The 21,698-nt window shown below is 37.0% G+C and overlaps 4 protein-coding genes across 6 annotated transcripts in view; 1 reads left to right on the top strand and 3 right to left on the bottom strand.

Moving 5' to 3' along the window:
• LOC123307665 overlaps window positions 1-16,560 on the top strand; it is a 48,950-nt gene extending 32,390 nt beyond the window's left edge. For both annotated transcript variants that reach the window (XM_044890063.1, XM_044890062.1), the window contains 2 exons: window positions 3,291-3,393; window positions 15,701-16,560. In XM_044890063.1, coding sequence (XP_044745998.1) covers window positions 3,291-3,393; window positions 15,701-16,344 — 747 coding nt within the window. In that variant the 3' untranslated portion in view covers window positions 16,345-16,560. The remainder of the gene's footprint in view (window positions 1-3,290; window positions 3,394-15,700) is intronic.
• Window positions 7,869-10,260, bottom strand: LOC123307667. The gene is made up of 2 exons (XM_044890066.1): window positions 9,751-10,260; window positions 7,869-8,686 (listed from the first exon to the last, which is right to left on the bottom strand). Exons 1-2 carry the CDS (start codon window positions 9,797-9,799, stop codon window positions 8,247-8,249), a joined length of 489 nt encoding a protein of 162 aa, XP_044746001.1. The 5' UTR covers window positions 9,800-10,260; the 3' UTR covers window positions 7,869-8,246.
• Window positions 16,561-17,173: 613 nt separating the features above from the next.
• Window positions 17,174-21,216, bottom strand: LOC123307666 (G protein pathway suppressor 2). 2 transcript variants are annotated; one of them, XM_044890064.1, is made up of 4 exons: window positions 20,698-21,216; window positions 20,398-20,645; window positions 18,798-18,845; window positions 17,174-18,067 (listed from the first exon to the last, which is right to left on the bottom strand). In XM_044890064.1, the coding sequence occupies exons 1-4, from the start codon at window positions 21,048-21,050 to the stop codon at window positions 17,682-17,684; spliced, it is 1,035 nt and encodes a 344-aa protein (XP_044745999.1). In that variant the 5' UTR covers window positions 21,051-21,216; the 3' UTR covers window positions 17,174-17,681. The 2 variants fall into 2 exon arrangements, with proteins under 2 accessions (XP_044745999.1, XP_044746000.1); XM_044890065.1 differs by lacking the exon at window positions 18,798-18,845.
• Window positions 18,879-20,391, bottom strand: LOC123307664 (V-type proton ATPase subunit S1-like). The gene has a single exon (XM_044890060.1). The coding sequence runs from the start codon at window positions 20,224-20,226 to the stop codon at window positions 19,033-19,035; it is 1,194 nt and encodes a 397-aa protein (XP_044745995.1). The 5' UTR covers window positions 20,227-20,391; the 3' UTR covers window positions 18,879-19,032.
• Window positions 21,217-21,698: the final 482 nt, after the last annotated feature.

Here is a 21,698-nt window from a genome sequence, read left to right as displayed (position 1 = left end):
ATGCCTCCTTTCTCGTTCTGCTTTATTTACTTCGAGATCCCAGGGATCTGGGGAGTAATGGCTTTCGGATCAAATTCCGATGAAGTCCGTGATTAACAATGGAGAACGGGAATTTTACGGTTGGGACTCCGGTACGATTGATGGCACGAGATGACGGGTCGTAATATCGATTGCAGCCCTTTTATGTCGTGAAATGGCGGCGAAAATGGCGACGTCTCTCCTTCGAGGAAATCATTATCCCACGTGGAAGGAGATCTGAGATATTAATATTGAATGGCGTTGCAGTATATTGATGGCTTGCTGACCCGTTCAAATTTTACACGTGCCACTTCTGGATGAATCGAGGATGAAATCTCTATCGATAGATACCACTCTAAGTTTTTCCCTTTGAGGCAATAGCACATAGGTACAGGCTGTGCCGAATTTGGTCACAGATTCGCGAGACAAAAATATGAGATTCCTATTTTTGATTCTTGAATTTCCCCACTAAATTTGCCTTTGTTTTGAATCTCGGTCATACGGAAATCACCGAATTTGCCAACTCTCATATACAGGGTGAGTCTTTGACTCGTACAAATATTTTTTTCTTTTTTCCTACACCATTTTTTCCGATTTGGCCCAGATAGAAAGATATAGCCATTTTAAGTTTTCATAATACCATCCCTGAAAAAACCAAATTTACCTTCAAAAAAACTAGCTATATCTGTGACACTACACATCTGTGGATTTTTTGAGCAGAGTGGTATTCAGCCAAAGTAGCAAATTCTGCAAATTTCAGAGTTGGGTTCTTTGAATTTTTGGTATTTATGGTCTTAATGAGAAAACTGGAAGACGTGGGTGATGTCTTGTGTTCGAAAAAGATTCATCGAATAAATGAAAAACTGAATTCCGAAATTCATTTCATTCGATAAAACCGTTTGTGAGATAAAACTAAAAATGACATTTTTTTCTGGTTTGTCAACAGCCTGTATCTTTTAAACTGAGCCCATTTAGAAAAAATGGTACAGGATAAAAGTGTTTTCTTTCACCTCAATACGTAATCTACTTTAAAAATATTTGTACGAGTCAAATAAGACTCTGCCCTGTACAGGATGGGCAAAATTCGTTGTCTACTGAGAGGATCTCGAGAACTATAGCAGTTAGAAGAAAACGGATGACACATTTCCTAGCTCATTTTCGGAGAAACGAAGAATGGTGAAAACCGCAGCCTTCTACGATACTTCATTTTGAAGTTTGACAATTTCGTAAAGTTCTCATAACTTTTTTGTCTTTGCAGTTACAAATCTGAAACTTGAACCTTCTACAGGCACTTTTTTACGTAGAATCTACTTATGAGCTCAAAATATTTTTTCATTTCGAATCATTAGGTGAACTTTTTTTTTTAAATGCAAACTTCTATTGAATTTGTTATTTTTGAATTGGAAAATAATCTTTTGTCAGTAGATGCTATGTATGAAAGTTCCTAAGAAGGTTCACGTTTCAGATCTGTAACTTCAAAGACAAAAAAGTTATAAGAATTTTTCGGAATCTTCAAAATATAAATTTTTTTTATAACTCAAAATCTAAAAAGGATAGGCCGATTCCGTTGTCAGATTTAGATTGGTCATAAAAAAAGACCCCGAGAATGTGTCATCTGTTTTCTTCTAGCTGCTATGTTTCTCAGGTTCCCCTCAGTAGACAACGAATTTTGCCCATTCTGTACAGTGATACCTATCTTGGCGATGGATTCCTTTAAGATTTTTTTAACTGCGCCACCTGTGATTAACAAGTAGAATTCCGAATCTCAAAATGCTTTCAATCAAATTTTTCGATTTTTCTCAAAAATCTTGCGTTTCATGAAAAATTGCTCGAGACAAAAAAAATATTCCAATTGAATGGGCTTTCTAAAGGTTTAATAGGGAATTTTAACACTCGGTGTTTTTTGACAACGAATCATCCCTCAACATTTCCAGCCATTATTTAACGCCCTGTACATTTATCCATTTACACGTGAAAGCAGGATTTATTTACAGTTCACCAGCCCTCTAGGCAGGTCTTGTTTATGTCGTTTTCCTCATATAACACTCACATTCAACAGCAATGACGAACTTTTAATGAACTTGCTGAAGTTATATGGGTTCAGCTGCAAATAGGAAATAGACGGAATAAAGCTGGAACCGCATCTTTTGTTGATCTATAAGGCCGTTTGCTTAATATCTGAGATTGATAGTTGTTGAGGAAGAAGTTAATTCGGTTATTCGAAGATAAATTTCGAAACTTGGAGACCGTTCGTTTCAGTTTATCACTCTCCATATACCCCGACGAAATAAACTGATTAATGTGTTGACCACAACATCAAAATTCCGTTTTAATGGCATAAGTTCGAAACTTGCAGAACCGACTTGAAATTTCCCGCATTTTCCACATGAACGAACTATTTGGCTGTTATGATATCGCCATACCGCAGCAACCACTATTTCAAACCTGTTCAATTGACCAATAAAACTAGTCCGTTGATGTTACCACAGTGATAACCACCATTAATGGCCTCCAACATTGATTAAACATTAGCAGAAAATATCCACCCATAGTTATTCCGATAATGGAGTTATGTCAATGTTGGTTTTCGTTTCGGGCTATCCATCTAATACGCGGGCAGTGTCAATGATATATTGTGGACACACGACCACTGTTGCATTCATATTCAATAGGGGACAAACTCGAGTTTCACACAAAGGTACAATATTCACGAAATCATCGAGTTATTTGACTCTCACATTCTAAGCAAAGAAAAACAGTCGGACTTTTGCAAATAACGCCCGTTCAAAAAAATTCGTCGCCAAATAGTCTATGCAATTTTGAAGGTTGATGTTCTTTGACTGAACATTATTCTTTCTTTAAATCACACCATGTTCCTGAAATGGAAATTTGTAGACATTGATGATCAACCTATATAGGGTGAGTCCTTGACTCGTACAAATATTTTAACAGTAGACATAAGAAACACTTTTTTCCTATACCATTTTTTCCTGATTCGGCCCTGATAAAAAGATATAGCCATTTTAAGTTTTCATAATGAGCTGTACCACCCCTGGAAAAACAATATTACCTTCAGAATAACTAGCAAAATCTATGACACTACACATCTGTGGATCTTTCAAACAGAGTTGTATTCAGCCACAATATTGCATTGATGTGACCAAAACTTGATGAACATCTATAGAAAATTTTACGGAATGCCAACTTATAAAATAATATGATACTCATGAGCTTCATATAAGTTTTATAAGTATTCTCTTCTTATTCTTCAGGTTACCAATGATGAGAATATCGGAGCCAGTGAATTACTGTTGGAGTTGCTCGTCAAGATTACAGCCAATCCTGACCAGTGGAGCAAAGTGCATAATTTATTACGTAAGTTTAAAATCAATAGCTATTAGAGCAAAAGTTTCATTGCCTGAGGGTTTTGCCCCAACATTTATCGAAATCTAATAATAAGGTAATGTATATCATCAAAACACATCATCTTTTATTATAAAAGTAGATCACCAGGTTGTTGTAAAAACAACTTTCCTGAATTTTTACAGTCCGCTCATAATCAATTTTGAGGTAAATCAAAGACACTTTAAAATTGATTATGCCACTGGCTGTTGAAGTCCCTAATGTGAATTATGCCTTATTATTATAATTATTGTCTTTTTTCACTTTATGAAAATGTGACACTGTCAGAAATTCCCAAATTGGAAACATATTCTTCATCCGTCTACCAGGCGTTTAGCCATCTCCAGCAACCTCCAAAAACTTCGATAAAATATTCTATGGAGATCCCGCACAATTTCGCGGAATATCTCCGAATCCCCAGGTCCCGATGTGTCGATCTGCAGCAAATATTTATTCTTTCAACTGCTGCTACTCCTGATACGTTCCCCAATAGATTCGACGTCCAGCAGGAATTGAATGGGGCTTTATCTTTATTTAAATGCTGCTCGAGCGTAGACGTGAGCTCCTACCTGAGATATCCATCCACACGGTAGCGGATCAATGAGGGCTTTCGAAAGATATCATCAGTTCCCTCAGTGCCCATATTTCACCTCTCCAGGACCAGTCCTCAATTTCGACAGGCTCCGTTTGGAGAGTATTAGGTATTCGAATTCAAAAGCGTCCGATGAATGTGTCGTTGGTCGACAGAATAGGCGTATGTTCCACCTTTAGTCGCCCTATTGTTTGTTGACTCGAACGCTCCTTCTATTGGGCGGATTTACGGGTGAGATTATAGGGGTAGTTACCCCCTCATAAATATCGAAATCCAATATATCTGTGAACTTTAGTTCAAAGTTTATCTGAGGTGGTCTTGACGAATTTTTTGGTGACACCATCTTTCTCGGAATTTTTCGAAGGTCCACTTCAGGGTCGCGTATCTTCCAGAAAAATCGTCGTAAAGCCAAAATTGATACATATTCTGAAAAAGCATTTCTTCTAGTAATAAATCTCGAAATTCCATCGACCTCGGTGCAACCGTTTGATCTTGACGAATCTTTAAGTGACCCATCTCATCTGTTTCGAAGGTCAAATTTCTACACGCATATCTACCACAAAAATCATCGAAGAGCTGAAAGTGATACATATTCTGAAAAAGCAACTCTTTTAGTATTAAACCTCGAAATCTCAACGACCTCAGTGGTCTCAATTCACATGCAGAACATTGAATACTCGATCCTGAAATTACTTTTTTGCACGTCGCTAAAAACCTCCTATCATGATAATGTTGATGCAACAATCCAAAATGCAAACTTGACAGATTACCTGGAAAATGGTACACAAGTTAAAAATAAGGTTTGGTCACAGAATTCTTCAAAATTCCTCAGCCTACTTGAACACGAACGCATTTTACCTAGAGCATCCAGACTTTGGAACTCTGGTCTCCCCTCAGATTACAGTAATCTGTGGGTTTCTCTAGCAGACTTTTCCGAGGAGTTTTGACATGCAGACCTTCAAAACCAGTAAAAAACTCGTCTTTCATTCCATTGATCCACGGTAATCCCCGTATTTGGGTAAAACCTGCGTGGATCGTTTCAGTAAAAAAAATATTTGGATCGCGTCGCAGTTTCAATATTTACACTTGGACTGAAACACGAAAACACTATTGTTCAACTAGTCCGTCCGTTCTCGTTTATTTTGCCCGGAATTTAATGAACGCCGCATGTCGGCATGCCGCAGTGTACAATAAATATTGTATGAAATATCGTATACCATATTCGAAACAGTCCTATAAAAACTAGGCAAATGAATAATATATCATGGCGAGGAACCGTCTGTTGTTGAAATTAATAAATTTCGTCCGTTTTGGGCGACGTCAAGAACATTTGCCGTACGGAAGGTCATCCCTGTCGGATTCCAAGAAGGGTCAGAGGTGATCAAGTGGTCCTATATGTCTCTGACAACTGACAGTTTTGTTATTCTTGCATCTTCTTGAATTATTACACGTGGCTTTTGTGATAGGGCGATCTAAATTTGATAGGATGTCGACTGAGAAGTTCTACGAAGTTGCGTGGAAAACGAATCGACAAAATAAAGTTTCCACTTTTCCCCATACACCCAGGGAAGATGTTTTATTATTAACTGACCGTCGTGATAGGTTTCACACACTGGGGATTTCTATGCCTCCTAGAAACGTTCATTATTCAGCACACTTCTAGGTGAATTAAATCATTTCACACTGGTTGGACATTTACCAAAATCTAATACACTGCGCACATTATGGAAATCTCAAATTTATTCTACAACTGAAGGTGTTCACAATGATAATTATTTTTATCAGAATTATGCATGCATATGTTATCCACTTTCAACGGTTTTCTTCAATTCAGATGTTTTTCCCAGCAGGAATAAAAAAAGATGATATTATCAGATTTTGAATGTATTGGCTCCATTCTAAAATCAGTTGTTCTCGATCAAGTTTTTCTTTCGTTTGATTTTCTACACTCGATCGCTGTGCAACGCGAAACACGCAATTTGACCCAAGAGGAATGTGCCCAAGCGGTAGTTTTGCGAGAAGAAGGGTGAACATACACAAGAATTGCAGAAAGGTTTGGAGTTTCCCATACAAGTGTGTCCAGAATGTTGCGATTCAGGGAGACAGGTATGAATGTCCGAAGACCAGGACAGGGTAGACCACGGGTAACAACTGCCATTCAAGAACGTTACTTGAGAGTTTCTTCGTTGAGACAACGGTTTGCAACCGCTCGCCTCCTTCAAATTCAGCTTGAGCAAACTCATGAGGTGCAAATTAGCACGCAGAGTCGCAGACAATAAGAAATCGCCTCAGAGAATATGATTTAAGGCCTCGTGTCGCGGCAAGAGGCCCAGCTCTTACCCCAGCCCATCGAAGGGCGCGTTTGGATTTTGGGAGAGAGCATATCCATTGGGAAGAGGCCGATTGGGAAAGAGTTCTCTTCACAGATGAGTCTAGATTCTGCCTCTACCATTGTGATCGACGTTCCCTTGTATACAGACGTCCACACGAAAGATATGCTCAGTGCAATTTCCTGAATACTACTGGTTTCGGGGGAGGATCGATTATGGTATGGGGTGGAATATCTTTGACTGCTCGCAAAGACCTAGTGGTCGTTGATAATGGAGCTATGAATGCTGATAAGTATATAAGGAACATTCTTGAAGAGCATGTAGTGCCATTTGCCCCATACATTGGTGAAAATTTCATTTTTATGGACGATAATGCCAGAACCCATCGTGCGCGCATCGTTCAGGAGTACCTTGAAGAGGTTGAAGTCTCTCGAATGGAATGGCCAGCAAGAAGTCCAGATATCAATCCGATTGAGCAGGTTTAGGGCAACCTCAATAGAAGGCTGAGAAGTTCAGAAAATCATCCAGCTACTCTTAATGACTTAGGAATCTAACTCGGAGAAATCTGGAAAGGATTAGATCAGAACATTTTAAGATCACTCATTTTGAGTATGAACCGTCTTTGCCGAGCTGTAATTAACACAAGGGGTGGAAATACCAAGTATTAAATCACTTATCAGCATTTCAATATTTTGAAAATTGTTCATTTCTCTTCTTTCACATAAGATTCGGTGAAATCCTGAATTTTTCTTCCATTTAATGTGTCTTGTTTCGTTCAAAACCTTCCCGAGAGAACATAAAAAATAAGTTATAAAGTCAATGTAGAGTTAACTTTCATTAAAATTGAAATTTTCAGAATGTGCGCTAATTTTTTTGCGCAGTGTATATACAGGGTGACTGGTGACGTAAAGAACAACGGCTCAGTGGAGCTAATTGATCTTTAACTGAATGAGGATTAGGGGCACCCCTTTTTGATTGAATTAGGCCTGGCGCAGACATGCAACTTTTCAGTTTCGCGATAGTTGCGCAACAGTTTGATTGCAAGCGGTTCGAATCCGCACACATACGCAACCGAATAGTTTGGTCTCCAGGTGGACGCACACATGCAACTATTCAGTTGCAATATGGACTTCGACGAGTTAGCAGCGGTGTGCGCCCTTGAGCTCCATAGGCGAAAAAAAATTCGGCAAAAGAGGAAATATTGGGTACACCCAATCGTTTCCCAGCGTTTGATGAAGGGTCAATTTCATCAAGTGTATTCAGATTTAAGAAAATACCCCAAAAAGTTTTTTAAGTATTACCGAATGAGTATAGCAAGTTTTGATGAACTTTTGGAAATGATACGACCCTATATTACATATCGAGACACAAAGTGGAGGAAAGCCATCATTCCAGAAGAAAGACTTTCAGTTACTTTAAGGTAAGGGAAATATTTTCGTACAAGCATGTTGAGAAAATTTTATTATCACATACGTATAGGTGTGTATATAATAACTGTACATCCTGTGTGCTTCTACATTTTCAAGTGAAGTCTGGAACCTCCATGGAAATGAGGTGATCACAACTACTAGCAGAACTTCTTTGCGAAATTTCACTCAAAGCTGGTGTAGATGTTGAGGAATGTGATTGATAATTTTCGATATTATAAGTCCGAAATAAATTTGCTGGTGACACTAAATTGCCTGAATAAGCAGGATACCCATAACTATGATGATTCCTGTATCCTTGGGAGGTTTGATAGTAAGAAGTTTCATTCGTTTGTGTAAGACGTTTCAATGTCGATAAAAATTCCATCTTAGCATCAAGCTTCTGTGCATCATTCAATTTCTTGAATGATGGTACCAATGAAAGAAGAAAGAATTGGTCTTCATCGATTGGTTCTGCTTTTTTCTCTTTCAAAATGGCTAGTAAGGATTCCTCATAGGTTTCCGTTTTTTTTTTAATGGTATTGTACGTTTGGGTGTCATCAGTTGTCTATTTCGGGTAGAAGTACCAAGCGGGGTAGTTAGATGTTTACTTGGGGTGGAATTAGTAGTCGGATTTATTGGTTGTGGATTTTGAGTGGAAGGACCCGGCTGACTCAATTTTATTTCATTATTTTGTGATTGGTCTTCTACCTGAATAACTTGAGACTCATCATCGCTTCCGGAATAGTCTTCTTCTATGGACGTACATTCGCTTACTGTTGCCCTGTCTTCCATTGTGGGTAGGAGAAACAGTAACTGGTCAAAGTAAACATATTTTTTGCGCTTACTTGCAGCCTGACCCGAAGAGCCTTTCTGCTTGTTGAGTTCCCTGCGAAAACATGTTTTCAGATTCCTCCACCTGTTTTGTATTTTGTTTCCTAAGGAAAAAAAAATAGTTTTAATTTCATTTTCTTATCTATGAACGTCTCATTTCTCTCTATTCTAAATAAGTTTCAGAATTCTTATAAAACTGGTTTTTTTGTCGTAGATACCTTGGAACGGGAAATAGTTTTCAATCACTTCATTATGAATTCCTGATTGGAGAATCAACTATAAGACGGATTGTTAAAGAGACATGCGAGCAAATATGGAGGTGTCTCAAAGATGAAGTTATGCCTGCAAAGACAGAAGAATCATGGCGACACATTGCTGAGAAGTTTGCAACTGTTACACATTTTCCAAACTGTGTGGGTGCAATAGACGGCAAACATATAAGAATTCGGAAGCCAAATCGTACAGGCTCTCAGTTCATGAACTACAAACATTTTTTTTCTGTAGTTCTGATGGCTGTTGCAGATGCGGATTATTGTTTCATATCTGTTGATATTGGATCATATGGGAGTGCTAGTGATTCACATGTTTTTCAGCGATCGAATTTCGGTAAAAGACTATACGAAGGTACTCTAAATTTGCCTCCCAATCAACGGTTACCAAATGACGACACAGGAACCCCAATGCCATTTGTTTTTGTGGCTGATGAAGCTTTTGCAATGTCCGAACACGTTCAACGACCATTTGGACGACGGAACTTGAGTATTGCAAAAAGGATTTACAACTATCGACTGACTAGGGCAAGAAGAATGGTCGAGTGTACATTTGGGATCATGGCCAACAAATGGAGGATTCTGCACAGACCATTAGATGTGGATCTTCCATTTTGTGATGCTATTATCAAGGCATGTTGCGTCCTTCATAATTATGTGAGGCAGAAAGATGGAATAAATTATGAAGATACATTATATACATGCCCCCTGGCCAATCTAAGTAACACAAATATTCGAGGGACCCATGCTGGCTCCACAGCAAGAAATTATTTTGTGAATTACTTTACTTCACCTCAAGGTTCTATTCCTTGGCAGTACGATAAGATATGACTTGAAGTTGAATGTGAATAAATCGATTTCATGCTACCTATATTCAAATCTATTATTTTATTATTTACCTTTGGATGATTTTTGAGCTGGGGTCAATTCTTGCCATCGTGGTACCATGATTTCATAAATTTCTTCCCACAGGCGACAGATTAAATTCCGGTCAGAATGTTCTGGTAGCCGTGTATTGAATATGGGAGGTCTACTTTGGATAACTTGAATGAACTTTTCCGTCCAGTCGCCGTCATCTTCGAATTCTTAAAAAGAAAAATTTTATTTTTTGTCAAAAAGTTATTATGACCAATTGTAATGGTTTTAACTATAGATCATTATCTTGAAAACATTTACGGCCTAAAATCTCCGCTCCGATATTACAATCATTTAGTAAAAACATCAATTTCATTCAATCATGCAAATAAACGAACGAATTCAATTGCTTACCTTCTCGCGCATGGAACATGGTTCACTTCGGAAGAGAGAACTTGCAACTATTCGATCGCAAGTGGGCGCAGCTGCACTATGAACGTTGTGCTCAAAACAGTTGCGCAATCGTTTAGTTTCTGTCGGGGCTGAAACTATTCGATCGCAAAACTTTTCAGTTGCATGTGTGCGGGGTCCCATATAAATGCATTGTACTCACTTCTGCAACTAAACAGTTGCAAAACTGAAAATTGCATGTCTGCGGCAGGCCTTACGGATAGTACATAATCCTTCGTGGACTCGGGAACCCTTTCTATGTTCCAATATAAACCTGCTTACAGCTGAGATGAAAAGATCGCTCATTACGCGTTATTCCAATATCTTGCGAGCTGCCCTGTGCTTGGAAAAACGTAACTCGAGTTGGGAAACCTGAGTTGATTGACTAGACATACTCCAGTTACCCAATTTAGGAGACTGAAGTTCCGCTACTGCAGTTTCCTCGTGTGCGGACAGCCTTACTGGCAACCCTAACCTTTCTTTTCTCTTTGCCGACGACTTTTTTATATATACCTCCGACTCGAGGGATTGTTATGAGGCAATTCCCACTCCACCCTCGAAAAAAATTGTCCGAAGTTATAAAGATAACAATTTCTCCCGGAGCAGAAAGTGAAGGAAGTCGTTAAATCCCAGACCCGTGTCACTCATTTGGACTTGATATAAAGTAAGGTTTCGTGACGGGGTTCCGAAAATGAACGTTTCTTTGAACTGTCACAACGATCCAGGACAAAGCAGTCGGATGAAGTGATTCCGCACTTCGTGTTATTTGCCGAAAATGTCGTATTCGGACGTTGTGGGGGGATGTTATCGACGTGGGAATACCGTCTGCGTCTTGGGGTAAAACAGACGGAATAACAAAAATGATAAACGCTGTTGCTGTTTATTCGACGCCTGTGAGTTGAGAGAATTTGTCTTGAAATGTCTTTCCGAGTTAGTGCCGAACTCTAACTTGGTGTATTATTCAGTATATGGGGGAGATGTTGGAGAGAAGAAGACTGCATTGGTTGCTTTTTTTCACTAGACACGTGGAGTTCGATGAACGAGTGAATAGGTTCCATGAAGGTGTTGAATTAAATAACTTTCTTTAATGGAGAAATAAGATTTGCTCGACAAAATGCTTGAATGGTATTATAGTCATTGAAACTATCATTATGTGATATGCAGTTTGATAGTCAAGCTCATATTTTAAAATGGCTTGGGAACGCCGAAGAAAATTCAACGAATCTGGCCAAAATAACAAGCTCAGCGAACGCAAAAAAATGCTTTGGACAAGAGATTTTTAGAAGTGAGGAAGTAACTTAGAGTCATTCGGGGTAACTGAGCGCAGTGGGTAAGTGTGCGCAGTGCGTATATCTCGACTATGCAATGTATGAAAGAGGGGTTCATTTGGGTGAAGCAAAGGCGCAGAATCGCCAAATTAGTTTTTCATATAAGTGCGGCGTGCGAAGTTTCGTTAACTTTTTATTTGCAATCAATCAAATTCACTAGTTTTCTTGTTAATTTTCAGCATATCTGCAAATTCTGCCAGGTCCAAGTTCCGAGTCCGACAGTGTTAAACAATATTTCATTCGATCATGGGCATATTAATCTAAATATTTAATAAAACATTTTAGGTTCCCTTAGCTGATCAAGAACCACAATTCAAGTTTTGGCTTACTGGGGAAAGTGTGCGCGGGTAAGTGTGCGCATAGATTCATTATATGGGCATTAGTTCAATGAGGAATAAATTATGACATTGTTGATTTTGTTGGTTAATACTCGATCAATATTGTCCTATTTGGTCGGAAAAATATTAAGAGCCACCAACAGGGGATTGTATCCAGTGTTGTGTTCACCAGGAATAGTGGCACGAACAATAATGCAGTGCTTGTAAAAAGGCGCTTCTGTATTGACAATAAACAGCATTTCTCTAATATTGTAACATTTTGATGACATTATTTTGTAATTTGTTTTGATTGTGTGGTTCACTAAGCACTGCATTCACTTACCCCGTGAGGGTGCGCACACTTACCCGCAATACGGGGCATGTGAACGCACTCCGACTTTCACCATTAAATTTTTTTTTGCGGAAAGAAAACGTTTTTGTTTGTTGGCTTTTTGATGTTATTTTCTAGATTAGAAAATTCTCTATCTTAAGAATATGTTTTAATTTTCCTAGCTTCAACATTTGAAACAGGGTTTGACTTGAAAGGCAAAAGTGCGCACAGTTGCCCCGAATGACTCTACTTAAAGCCAAACAGATACTGGGGTTCATTAGAACTCTAGCACTGGAGCCATTTAGATTAATGATGAAAAATAGATGACATGCGACAACAGTGTGGGAAAACGCTGTGAAGCAGCTCTAACAGTGGCAAATTCAGGACCAGGAAGGTTCTGCATCCACTATTTAGACCGGAGCTGGCATCGAGCGTTTACCATATTTTTCATGCATTGCAAAATCTCCTTACTGGTAAGAAATTGGCATCAAGATTATGAAAATCGAGTATAGGAGTTTTTCTCCAATAAAAACCAACAATTCTAATATAGCATAGAGATACTTTTCAAATGGCAATAAATTATGGAAACGAATTTTCGTTGGAAATTGGAATCATCCAGAGCTTGTCAAAAATATACAGGGGTAGATTCTTGAGGTCAAAAGAAAAACTTTTTTCTCATACCATTTTTTCCGAATCGGCTTGGTTTCAAAGATACAGGATGATAAAAAACCATTAAAAAATTATTTTTTGTTCTATCTAACAAACGGTTTTATCGAACGAAATGAATTTCGGAATAAAGTTTTTCATTTATTTGGTGAATCTTTGTCGGACACAAGATATCACCCACGTCATTTCTCATTATGACCATAACGTACCATAAAAATAACAAAAATTCAAAGAACCCAACTCTCAATACTGAAATGGACGCTATCGAATGAATATTTTAACGTTCTGTAAAATGAAGGTATGTATTCACCATATTTTCTCGTATAATGGACGCTATCGAATGAATATTTTAACGTTCTGTAAAATGAAGGTATGTATTCACCATATTTTCTCGTATAATGAGCCGTTCTGGAGTAATTTGTTCAAAAATCGAAAAGTTTCTGTGAAATTTGAAAAATTGGGTACCTTGGCTGAATACCACTCTGTTTGAAAGATCCACAGATTTGTAGTGTCACAGATTTAGCTAGATTTAGCTGTTTTTGCAGGGGTGGCACAGCTCATTATGAAAACTTAAAATGGCTATATCTTTTTATCAGGGCCGACTCGGAAAAAATGGTATAGGAAAAAAGTGTTTCTTTTGACCTCAAGAATCTACTGTTGAAATATTTGTAAGTGTCAACGACTCACCCTGTATCTCATACATCCCACGTCATATTTGACGCCTATATTTCGAAGCATCAAATTGAAAAATCGCTTTTAAAATAATCACGCCATTGTCAACAGTTGCATCAAACTCCACTTTACTCCAACGAGGGTATCGCTGTTATATTCTTTGGCATAGTTCCCCTTTTGTGGGCCCATGGAAGAATTGAAATATGAAGGACATCGAAAAAGCATTAAATGAAATGGGTTTTTCGTACAAATTCCGCAGAACATCAATTTTCGATATTTCCCAATAGCGGTCCGTATATTCATCAACGGGTGAAATGCATTAAATTATCCGGACAACTGAAAGGGGCCCTTCGCTGTAATATATCGAGGAGATGGGTATCCTTAGGTTGAATTGCTAGAGTGGTGACGTGTAAGGATGCTGAAATATATGGACCAAACTATTGTCGAGGAGGAATTGCCCGTTTTGGAGATTTTTCGTGGAATTCTTCTCTAACGAGAGTATTAGGGAGACGTATTACGAAACGCGTACTTCAGATATGAGTGGCATCAGTTTGTAAAGCTACAATTTCAGATGAAATTCTCCTGATAATTCTCCTATAGAACAACTGATGTTTGCAGAGTTTACTTTCCAATTCAACTAACACGACCGTTTTATGGTCCTAATATTGATGTTAAAAATATCTAAATAATACGGAAAGTGTTTCTTTTGACCTCAAGAATATACTGTTGAAATATCTATACGAGTCAAAGACTCACACCCTTCATACAGCGTGAAAATGAATAGTTGCGAAACATTTTGAGGAGTGATTCCAAAAATGTTAGAAAAATGAGGTAAAACTCAGGGAAAAGAAACATGCTTGGGAACAAGATGCTTTGTATGATTTCGATCAGAAATTCGCGGTTCTTGTAAAAAACAGAATTTTCTTGTTAACGTTCCCAGTGACACATGTGTGCCAGTATACAGCGAGGCTTTTTGAATGTTTTATAACATTCCTCGACCAAATAAATCCACTTTATCATCCCGCGTCAATACAGAAATCCGCCACCAGTCCCTCGTAATATTTTCCGAAAAACGTCAGCCATAAATCCTGGACAACATCGAATTACAGGTGAACATACACGGTCACACCTATCTGACTACATATCCGAACTGGACAAATATATCAGCCGTTTGGTATGCAGCAAGATGCGTGGCATGAATATGTTATTTGTAAACGCCATCACGCAGGCCTCAATAACTCCTATTTAGCATTCGTGCCTGCAATAGGGAATTTCTGGATGTCGAAACAGGTGAGGAACTCAAATCCTGAATATTCAATAATCGTAGCAGGCGTTAAATGTTGGACCGTTTTGTGGAATTCGTTTTGTTTGGGATAAGAGTGCGAACCATCCTATTAAAGGTTTTATATGTGAGGAGATGCTGTTGACTAAATTCTTGAGGAGATCTTACGAGGGTCGAAATGTTGGAGTAATGGGTGTTTGCTACATGATACTAAAGAAGCTTCTATATTCGTCGTTTTTCGAAACAAAGAACTTTTCATACAAAGTACATTTTCGTATATTTCGTTTGCATCTACATAATTTCTTCCACTGAAATCTTGCTATTCTGATGAAAAAATACAGACGTCCTTAAAGAGAATGATGAGGTAGGAATTTACCTATCCATTTGGTGTAGTTATATATTTCATCACATTCTCTCCGCCTTTTCACTAACCCCTAAGATATGGAATATACGGATTATTTCCGATTTTTTCTCTGACCCCGACTATGTTTTGATATCGAGGACATTTTCTCCCTGTGAGGACTACGTCCAGGATCTGATATTCGCTTGATGCACCTAACTTGTATGCTTGCGCCAAGAGGCTTTTTAGCTCCAAATAGAATTCCTAGTGAAGGCACATCCTTATGGTCAAAGGGGAGAATATATATATGCTAATGCCTCACACGCCTCTCAGGAACTTGCCTTTGATCTTTGGGACCAGTTCATTCGATTATTCGCCATAGGAATCATAGGCGTACCTCGCAAAATTCTCATGATATCCCCTTAGAAAAATACATCGATGGAAATACAACTTTTCTTTAGGAAATTCTCTCTACATTATATATCGATATATGAGAAGTAAATATCTGTATCAAAACATACAATTATGCAATAAATTATTGCATTTATTTCCGGTTGATTCTAAATCATTTTCTATCATGAAAGTTAACTCGACGTTTTCTATTTCAGGCCAGATAGATCAAGATATCCTCACCTCCAAGCAGCTGATCGAAGACTACCAGAACAACACCAGAAAAATACAAACGATCCTGAAAGAAGTCGAAGGACCCACATCCAAAGACCAAAAAACCACTCCCGAACCGATGGAAGAAAAATCAAAAAAGAAATACTCGCAAGAAGAAATCAACAAGGAAGTAGCGATGACCAGCGACAATGGTCAACCAGATATCAACACCAGCCTTTTCATGAACACAGTCGTATCTACGACATCCCCGAAGGAATGGCCAACATTTGGGAATGAAGACTCCAAAGTAACTTTTGTAAATAAAGATTTATCCTCTAATAACCCTCTAGATCATAACAAACTACCGAGCCCAGATTTGAGCACTACAAAAGCATATCCGAAATATTTTTCATATCATAGGGTCACCGGTAAACCGATTTTTATCAACAGGAATCCTAAAGCCTATGTTGCAGTGTCTGTTGTAGCTCCCAAGTCTCCAGAAACTCGCACAGACGAGGACCTAGAGCTGGAGCACGAACTGAGGCAACTGAAGCCTTGGACCCACTCCCAAAACCTGAGAAATATGGAGTCCATCAGATCTAGATGGATAATCGACACCTCAAAAGAGAACAAAAATTCGGAAGTGTAAATTGCAACATGTTATGTAATTTTAGGTAATTATCTCGGCAAAACTGAAATATCTATATTTATCTATGAATTGTATATGATAGGAACGTAAAATCACTTGTTTTCTAGAGATGCTGGGCCAGAAATAATATATTGTTTCAATACTGGGGATTTTAACTGAATGAATCAAAAATAATCAAAAGTGAATAACTGATAAGAGATTTTTTTTTATTTCTTATAATTTTAGAATAATATATATTTAGAATAATGCTTTTTCCACATATCATTTTGAAAGTAAGACACCAATTAAGAAAAATCAATGAAACAAGCAGTAGTTAAATAACAAATTGATTTTGGCCCAGTATTATTGAACTTGTTTTCACAAATAGCAGCTATACCGACTACTTCTTAGGCAGTTATATAGAACGAAAGACACAATAAACCATTTCATACCCATCAATTTTTCAACTTTTCATACCCAAAAATGAGGCATCTAGATATGTAATTGATACTGATCAGGAATTAAACACAATTATTTGATATAATCAAATATTTACTCCTTCATCTTGTATGAATAAAAATAAACGCGAAAATTAAAATATCTCATATGGAAATAAGGGCACAATGACTTCATGAATATGCAGAATATTAGTTTCTTCGAATTAGACAAAACTATTGAATGGAATAGATCATTTGAAGACTTCAATGTTGACTTTTGTTTATATGTCCAATAAACCACAAAGAAATTGAATGGTTTTGATAATCCTGGTAACCTACATTCCATTTCTAAGAATTATGGGTTTTTAAAGCTATAATTCTTTGCCATTTTCTAAGATGATAACAAAAACGAGTTTTTTTTTCTTGATCCAGATGCTTTATTGAGGAATATCACTTCTTACATTTCAAATTATTATGAGGATCTTAATTAAACCCATTCTCCTTCAGTTTATGTTAATGTTATTCTCAAATTCAAGAGTATTTTCTTGTTTACTTTCATAAAAATTATATAAATGTTATAAATAATGGAGCACAATTTCCATAATTCATTTATATGACCATAAAATTTGTGCTAATAGTAAAATTCAGTTGAAACTACACAAATCAAAACGGACTAATATGTTCATACAATGAAAATTGCACCTACTTCTCAGGACTCCCACATCATAACTTAATTTTCTATACCAGCCACAGCAGCCAGTGTGTCAATGATCGTGAAAAAGAGAACATCATTTATGTATCCCTATGCCAAAAAAGGGGAATTTGGAGTAAGATTATAAGTTTAAATGCTTAAATGTATCTAGAATCTCACTTATTCAAATTTATCTCATCTCTCTTCATGCAATTAAACTCCAGTATGATTTATTCTCTCTGATTATAACTCATAGGCGTACCGGGTGACTGATACAAAGGCCTATTTTGTGCCGTGTATAGAGCAGGTGCGGCTGCAGGAACTTGCTGATATTGCGTTTGACTCCTCACAGGATATCCACTAGCTATACTTCCTGTTTTCGGAGGGGTTTGAGAACTGATCGCCAAAGCACCACCGTGTATTATATGACCATGAGAATTGGGCGGAGGCCTTAAAGAGTAATGATCAGTCAATTTGGATTCTAGGTGATAAGTCTGTGCTCTGCTCTGTTCGTAGGTACACCTCTGAGGTTCCCTGCTGGGAATAGGTCCTTGTTGAGGTTGCGTATAAAATATCGACAGATCTGAAGGTGGGTAGAAACAGGGCTGTTGTGTTTCTGAAAAGAGGAATGGAGTTCTGAACAAAACAAATTTTTTGAACTACACAAGATGATTCACTATTTTAACCATCACCCAAGAATGCATCTGTTGCACATGAATTCGCTCTTTCCTTGTTATCAAAATGAGGATAGGCATACCTTAATTAAATTCTAGAATATTTTCACCATCATGAAAGATTTTTCATGGTTGAATGCAAAATTTTCATGCCATAATCGTTAAGCAAGTATAAACACTCATATTAACCAATTTCTTTTTAATGACACCATATATTCTATCAAGAATTCAATGGTCCTTTAAGAGAAATAAAGAAAAATAAGGAAAGCACAAGACGATTTAAAAAATAATAACCTACTTTGGCATGCACGAAACCCATTTACCTTTCATAGCATATTTGGAATAATGAAATTGAATTTAAATGCTGCAAGGTGAGTAAAGTCTACTGAATGCTTCCCTGAAGCTAAACAAATCCGTGTAGGGATTCAATATTTTAGTTGATCACACCTTTGGGTGTTCTCACTCAACTTTATGCAAAAAGAAAATTTTTTTGGTAAACCTGCGAATTTCAGAAAGTCCCTGGAGAAGTTGAAATTAAATTTGATGGATGAGAAAATGAGTGAAATGTGCTATAACCTATCAACTGAATCTATGAAACAGTGTGCAAAGCAAATGCCGATTTTATACCAAGATGATATCAGCAAAAAAGCAAAGAACTACTGAAACACTCACTGTTCCATAGTACTGCACGTACTAATTCATGACGTCTACCGTCATCTTCTGTAAATAAAGGAATAATTATAAGCTTGTCAAGTCTGAATATGAATTTAGATTCACCAAAATATATCCCCTTAATTTATTAATTCTCTGCTACTCAATTTCTGTATCTTACAATGATGATACTAAGATATAAAATAAGTAACTCATAAAATCATATAACAATTAATGTATTATATAATCCTGATGCTCAGTAATATTCTACAAAAGCTTTAAATACTTTTCCATTAGGGTCATCAAATCTATCTGGCGTTTCTATATCCATCATAGCGATTATGCCGCAGAATAAAATGATTAAAAGTATTGCGATTACAAATATTCCACTGCATATAGGTATTGTTACGAATCCAACACAATCAAATGCAGCTCCAAACTGCTGTTGCTCCTGTTCTTCTTTAAAAGGTTGTATTTGAAAACCGGGAATTTTCAGTATCTGTTTGGTTGCCTTATTGTATAACTCAAATTTGGAGCAATGATAGGAAAAATTCATTGGAATTTCGATTTCCTCATATTTAACAGATTTTTCATCCATTGTGATATTGTCTATTCTCCAAAAGCCATCTTTACCAAATGAAATTGAGAAAACAACTTTAACACTTCCACCATCAAGTGAAAGACTTATTTCATTGTCTTTAATACTGAAATCAGATTGGCTCAGAGTTACAGAACTGAATATTTTCCCATTGTCTTTGCTATAGTCCGCATTGCCTGACACGACAAGCAACAAGTTCTTATCATCCACAATTGGTACTATTTTTGACTCTGGAGGACTCTCACTAGATGGCTCAGACTGCAAGAGCTTCTTGAAATTATGACGCTCAGAATATTCTGGGATGATCCATGAAGGATAACGAGCAGTAAAAATTCCCAAAATATGATTATGCGTAACCAACATCTCCGATTGAATTTTAAATATAGTTAAGTCATGTTTCTTCAGCATATTCTTTCTACTATCATTAGTTTTGATATTTTTAAGATTAAAAACTAATGTTCCCATTTGCGGCCAGTCATTAAACGAGTCCAAATCTATTATTTTTATTGGGTTCGTAATTTGTTCTATGACTTCAAATGGATTTTCTACATTAGGCATGAAAAAGGAATTGAAAGCCTCAACAAAACTAGATAATGCAGTAAAGATGGTGTTTCCATATTCATTACGAATGATTAAGTCTTCCAAACTCAACGTATCTTCTAGAAATACAACTATGGGTATTTTCCTCTTTGCTGCTTTTGATAATATTGTTTTGAAATCATGAGTTTCAAATTCAAGTGATGAAAATTTGTTGGAAGAATTCAGTTCTTGATTTGCTTCCCACATCAAAACAGGTATTTGTTCTATACTTTGAAAATGGAGAATGAATATCAGGAAAGAATACCTCAACATTTTCTTTCATTGATAAGTGGAATGAATCTGACAGTTCCAACAATAATAATCATAGAAACATGAAAAAATCATAAATCTGTGTTGTATGATAGAAGTACAAGAAATCATGCTTGCTTTGAAAACTACCAATTGATGAGTATATCAAATATTGATTGATAAATAACCACTTACTTTGAGGTGATGACTGATACGGAGCAGAAGCTACAGAAGGTTTATAATTACTGTAGCTTTGATGATATAAAGAAACAGGTATAGTGGGAGGTGGAGTAGGACTTCTAGGTCTTTTTGTACAAGGTTTAAATCCTTGTTGCGGTTGTTGCTGGGGCATAGGTGCAGCTCTTGGAACTGATGGGGGTGTAATGTAAACCTGTTGTTGATGGACCAATCCTTGCGGTAAAGACTGAAGAGCCAACATTTCACTGAAAGCACAGATATAAGTTTCTATAATACATTTTCAACATGAATTTTTACCTGGCTGTTTCCTTGACCAACTGTTTTTTTCTGTTATTGTCATCTGCATTCAGAACTCGTTTCAACGTTAAGAAAAGCTGATGCTTCTCGTCTCTCAACTGTTGCAATTTAGCCTCAAGCTGTATTAATTGCTCTCGTGTTTCACCTAGAGTCATAACATTTTGCTGCTCCCTAGCTTCTCTTTCTTTACGTAACCTTTCCTCTTCAACTTCTGCTTCTCGCTCTTGTTTCTTCCGGGCTCTTTCTCTGAGAATATGGGCTTTAAGTATTTTCCACATTTGTTCAGAATGTTCTCCTTTGTTAGGAGCATCTTCACTAGCCGAACTAGAATTCTCCGGTACAGCTGCAGGCATGTTGAATTTATAATAAACTTGAAATATTAATCTACGATTTGATTATTCGTGTTAGGAAAGAATATTTGGATGTATTATTATTATTTGATAAACATAAACACAGTGTTTTGTTATTCAGAACGTCAATCTTGTGATTCTTGTGGCTGTCAAGTTAAGTGTCATATTCATTAACCTAAAAGAATTAGTTGAAAATCTAGGAATCTGCACCTGCACAAAACTTTGTCAATATTTCTGTAATTGATCACACCAGTGTCCCCGTTTAAGTACATTGACTAAGTTGATTAAAGTATAATTAACGCCTTACCAAATAATGATTGATAAATACGTACGTTAAACGGTGAATAATTACAGCATTATAAACACGTAACAGTGAACTAATATGATACGTTCATAGATGGCACTTTTTTTTGGAGGATTTCTAGTTTGAGGTAGCTTTCAGTTAGAAATTTTGGACCGAAGATGTCGCTGAAGCAGGGTTTTCCGACTTAATAAAAACGAATAAAGATTTTCGGATTCCTCTCTCATACAATTTGAATTTTTCGTATGTCGATATTCCAAACGACAAAATGTGGAACTAAGTTGATTGTGAATAAATGCTTATTTTGGTCATATCCATAAAACGTGTTTTATTCATTGACAAATGAATCC

The sequence above is a fragment of the Coccinella septempunctata genome, chromosome 2, assembly GCF_907165205.1.
Source record: "Coccinella septempunctata chromosome 2, icCocSept1.1, whole genome shotgun sequence".
In the NCBI taxonomy this organism is placed as follows: Eukaryota; Metazoa; Arthropoda; class Insecta; order Coleoptera; family Coccinellidae; genus Coccinella; species Coccinella septempunctata.
This window is presented reverse-complemented; position numbering and strand designations above follow the sequence as displayed.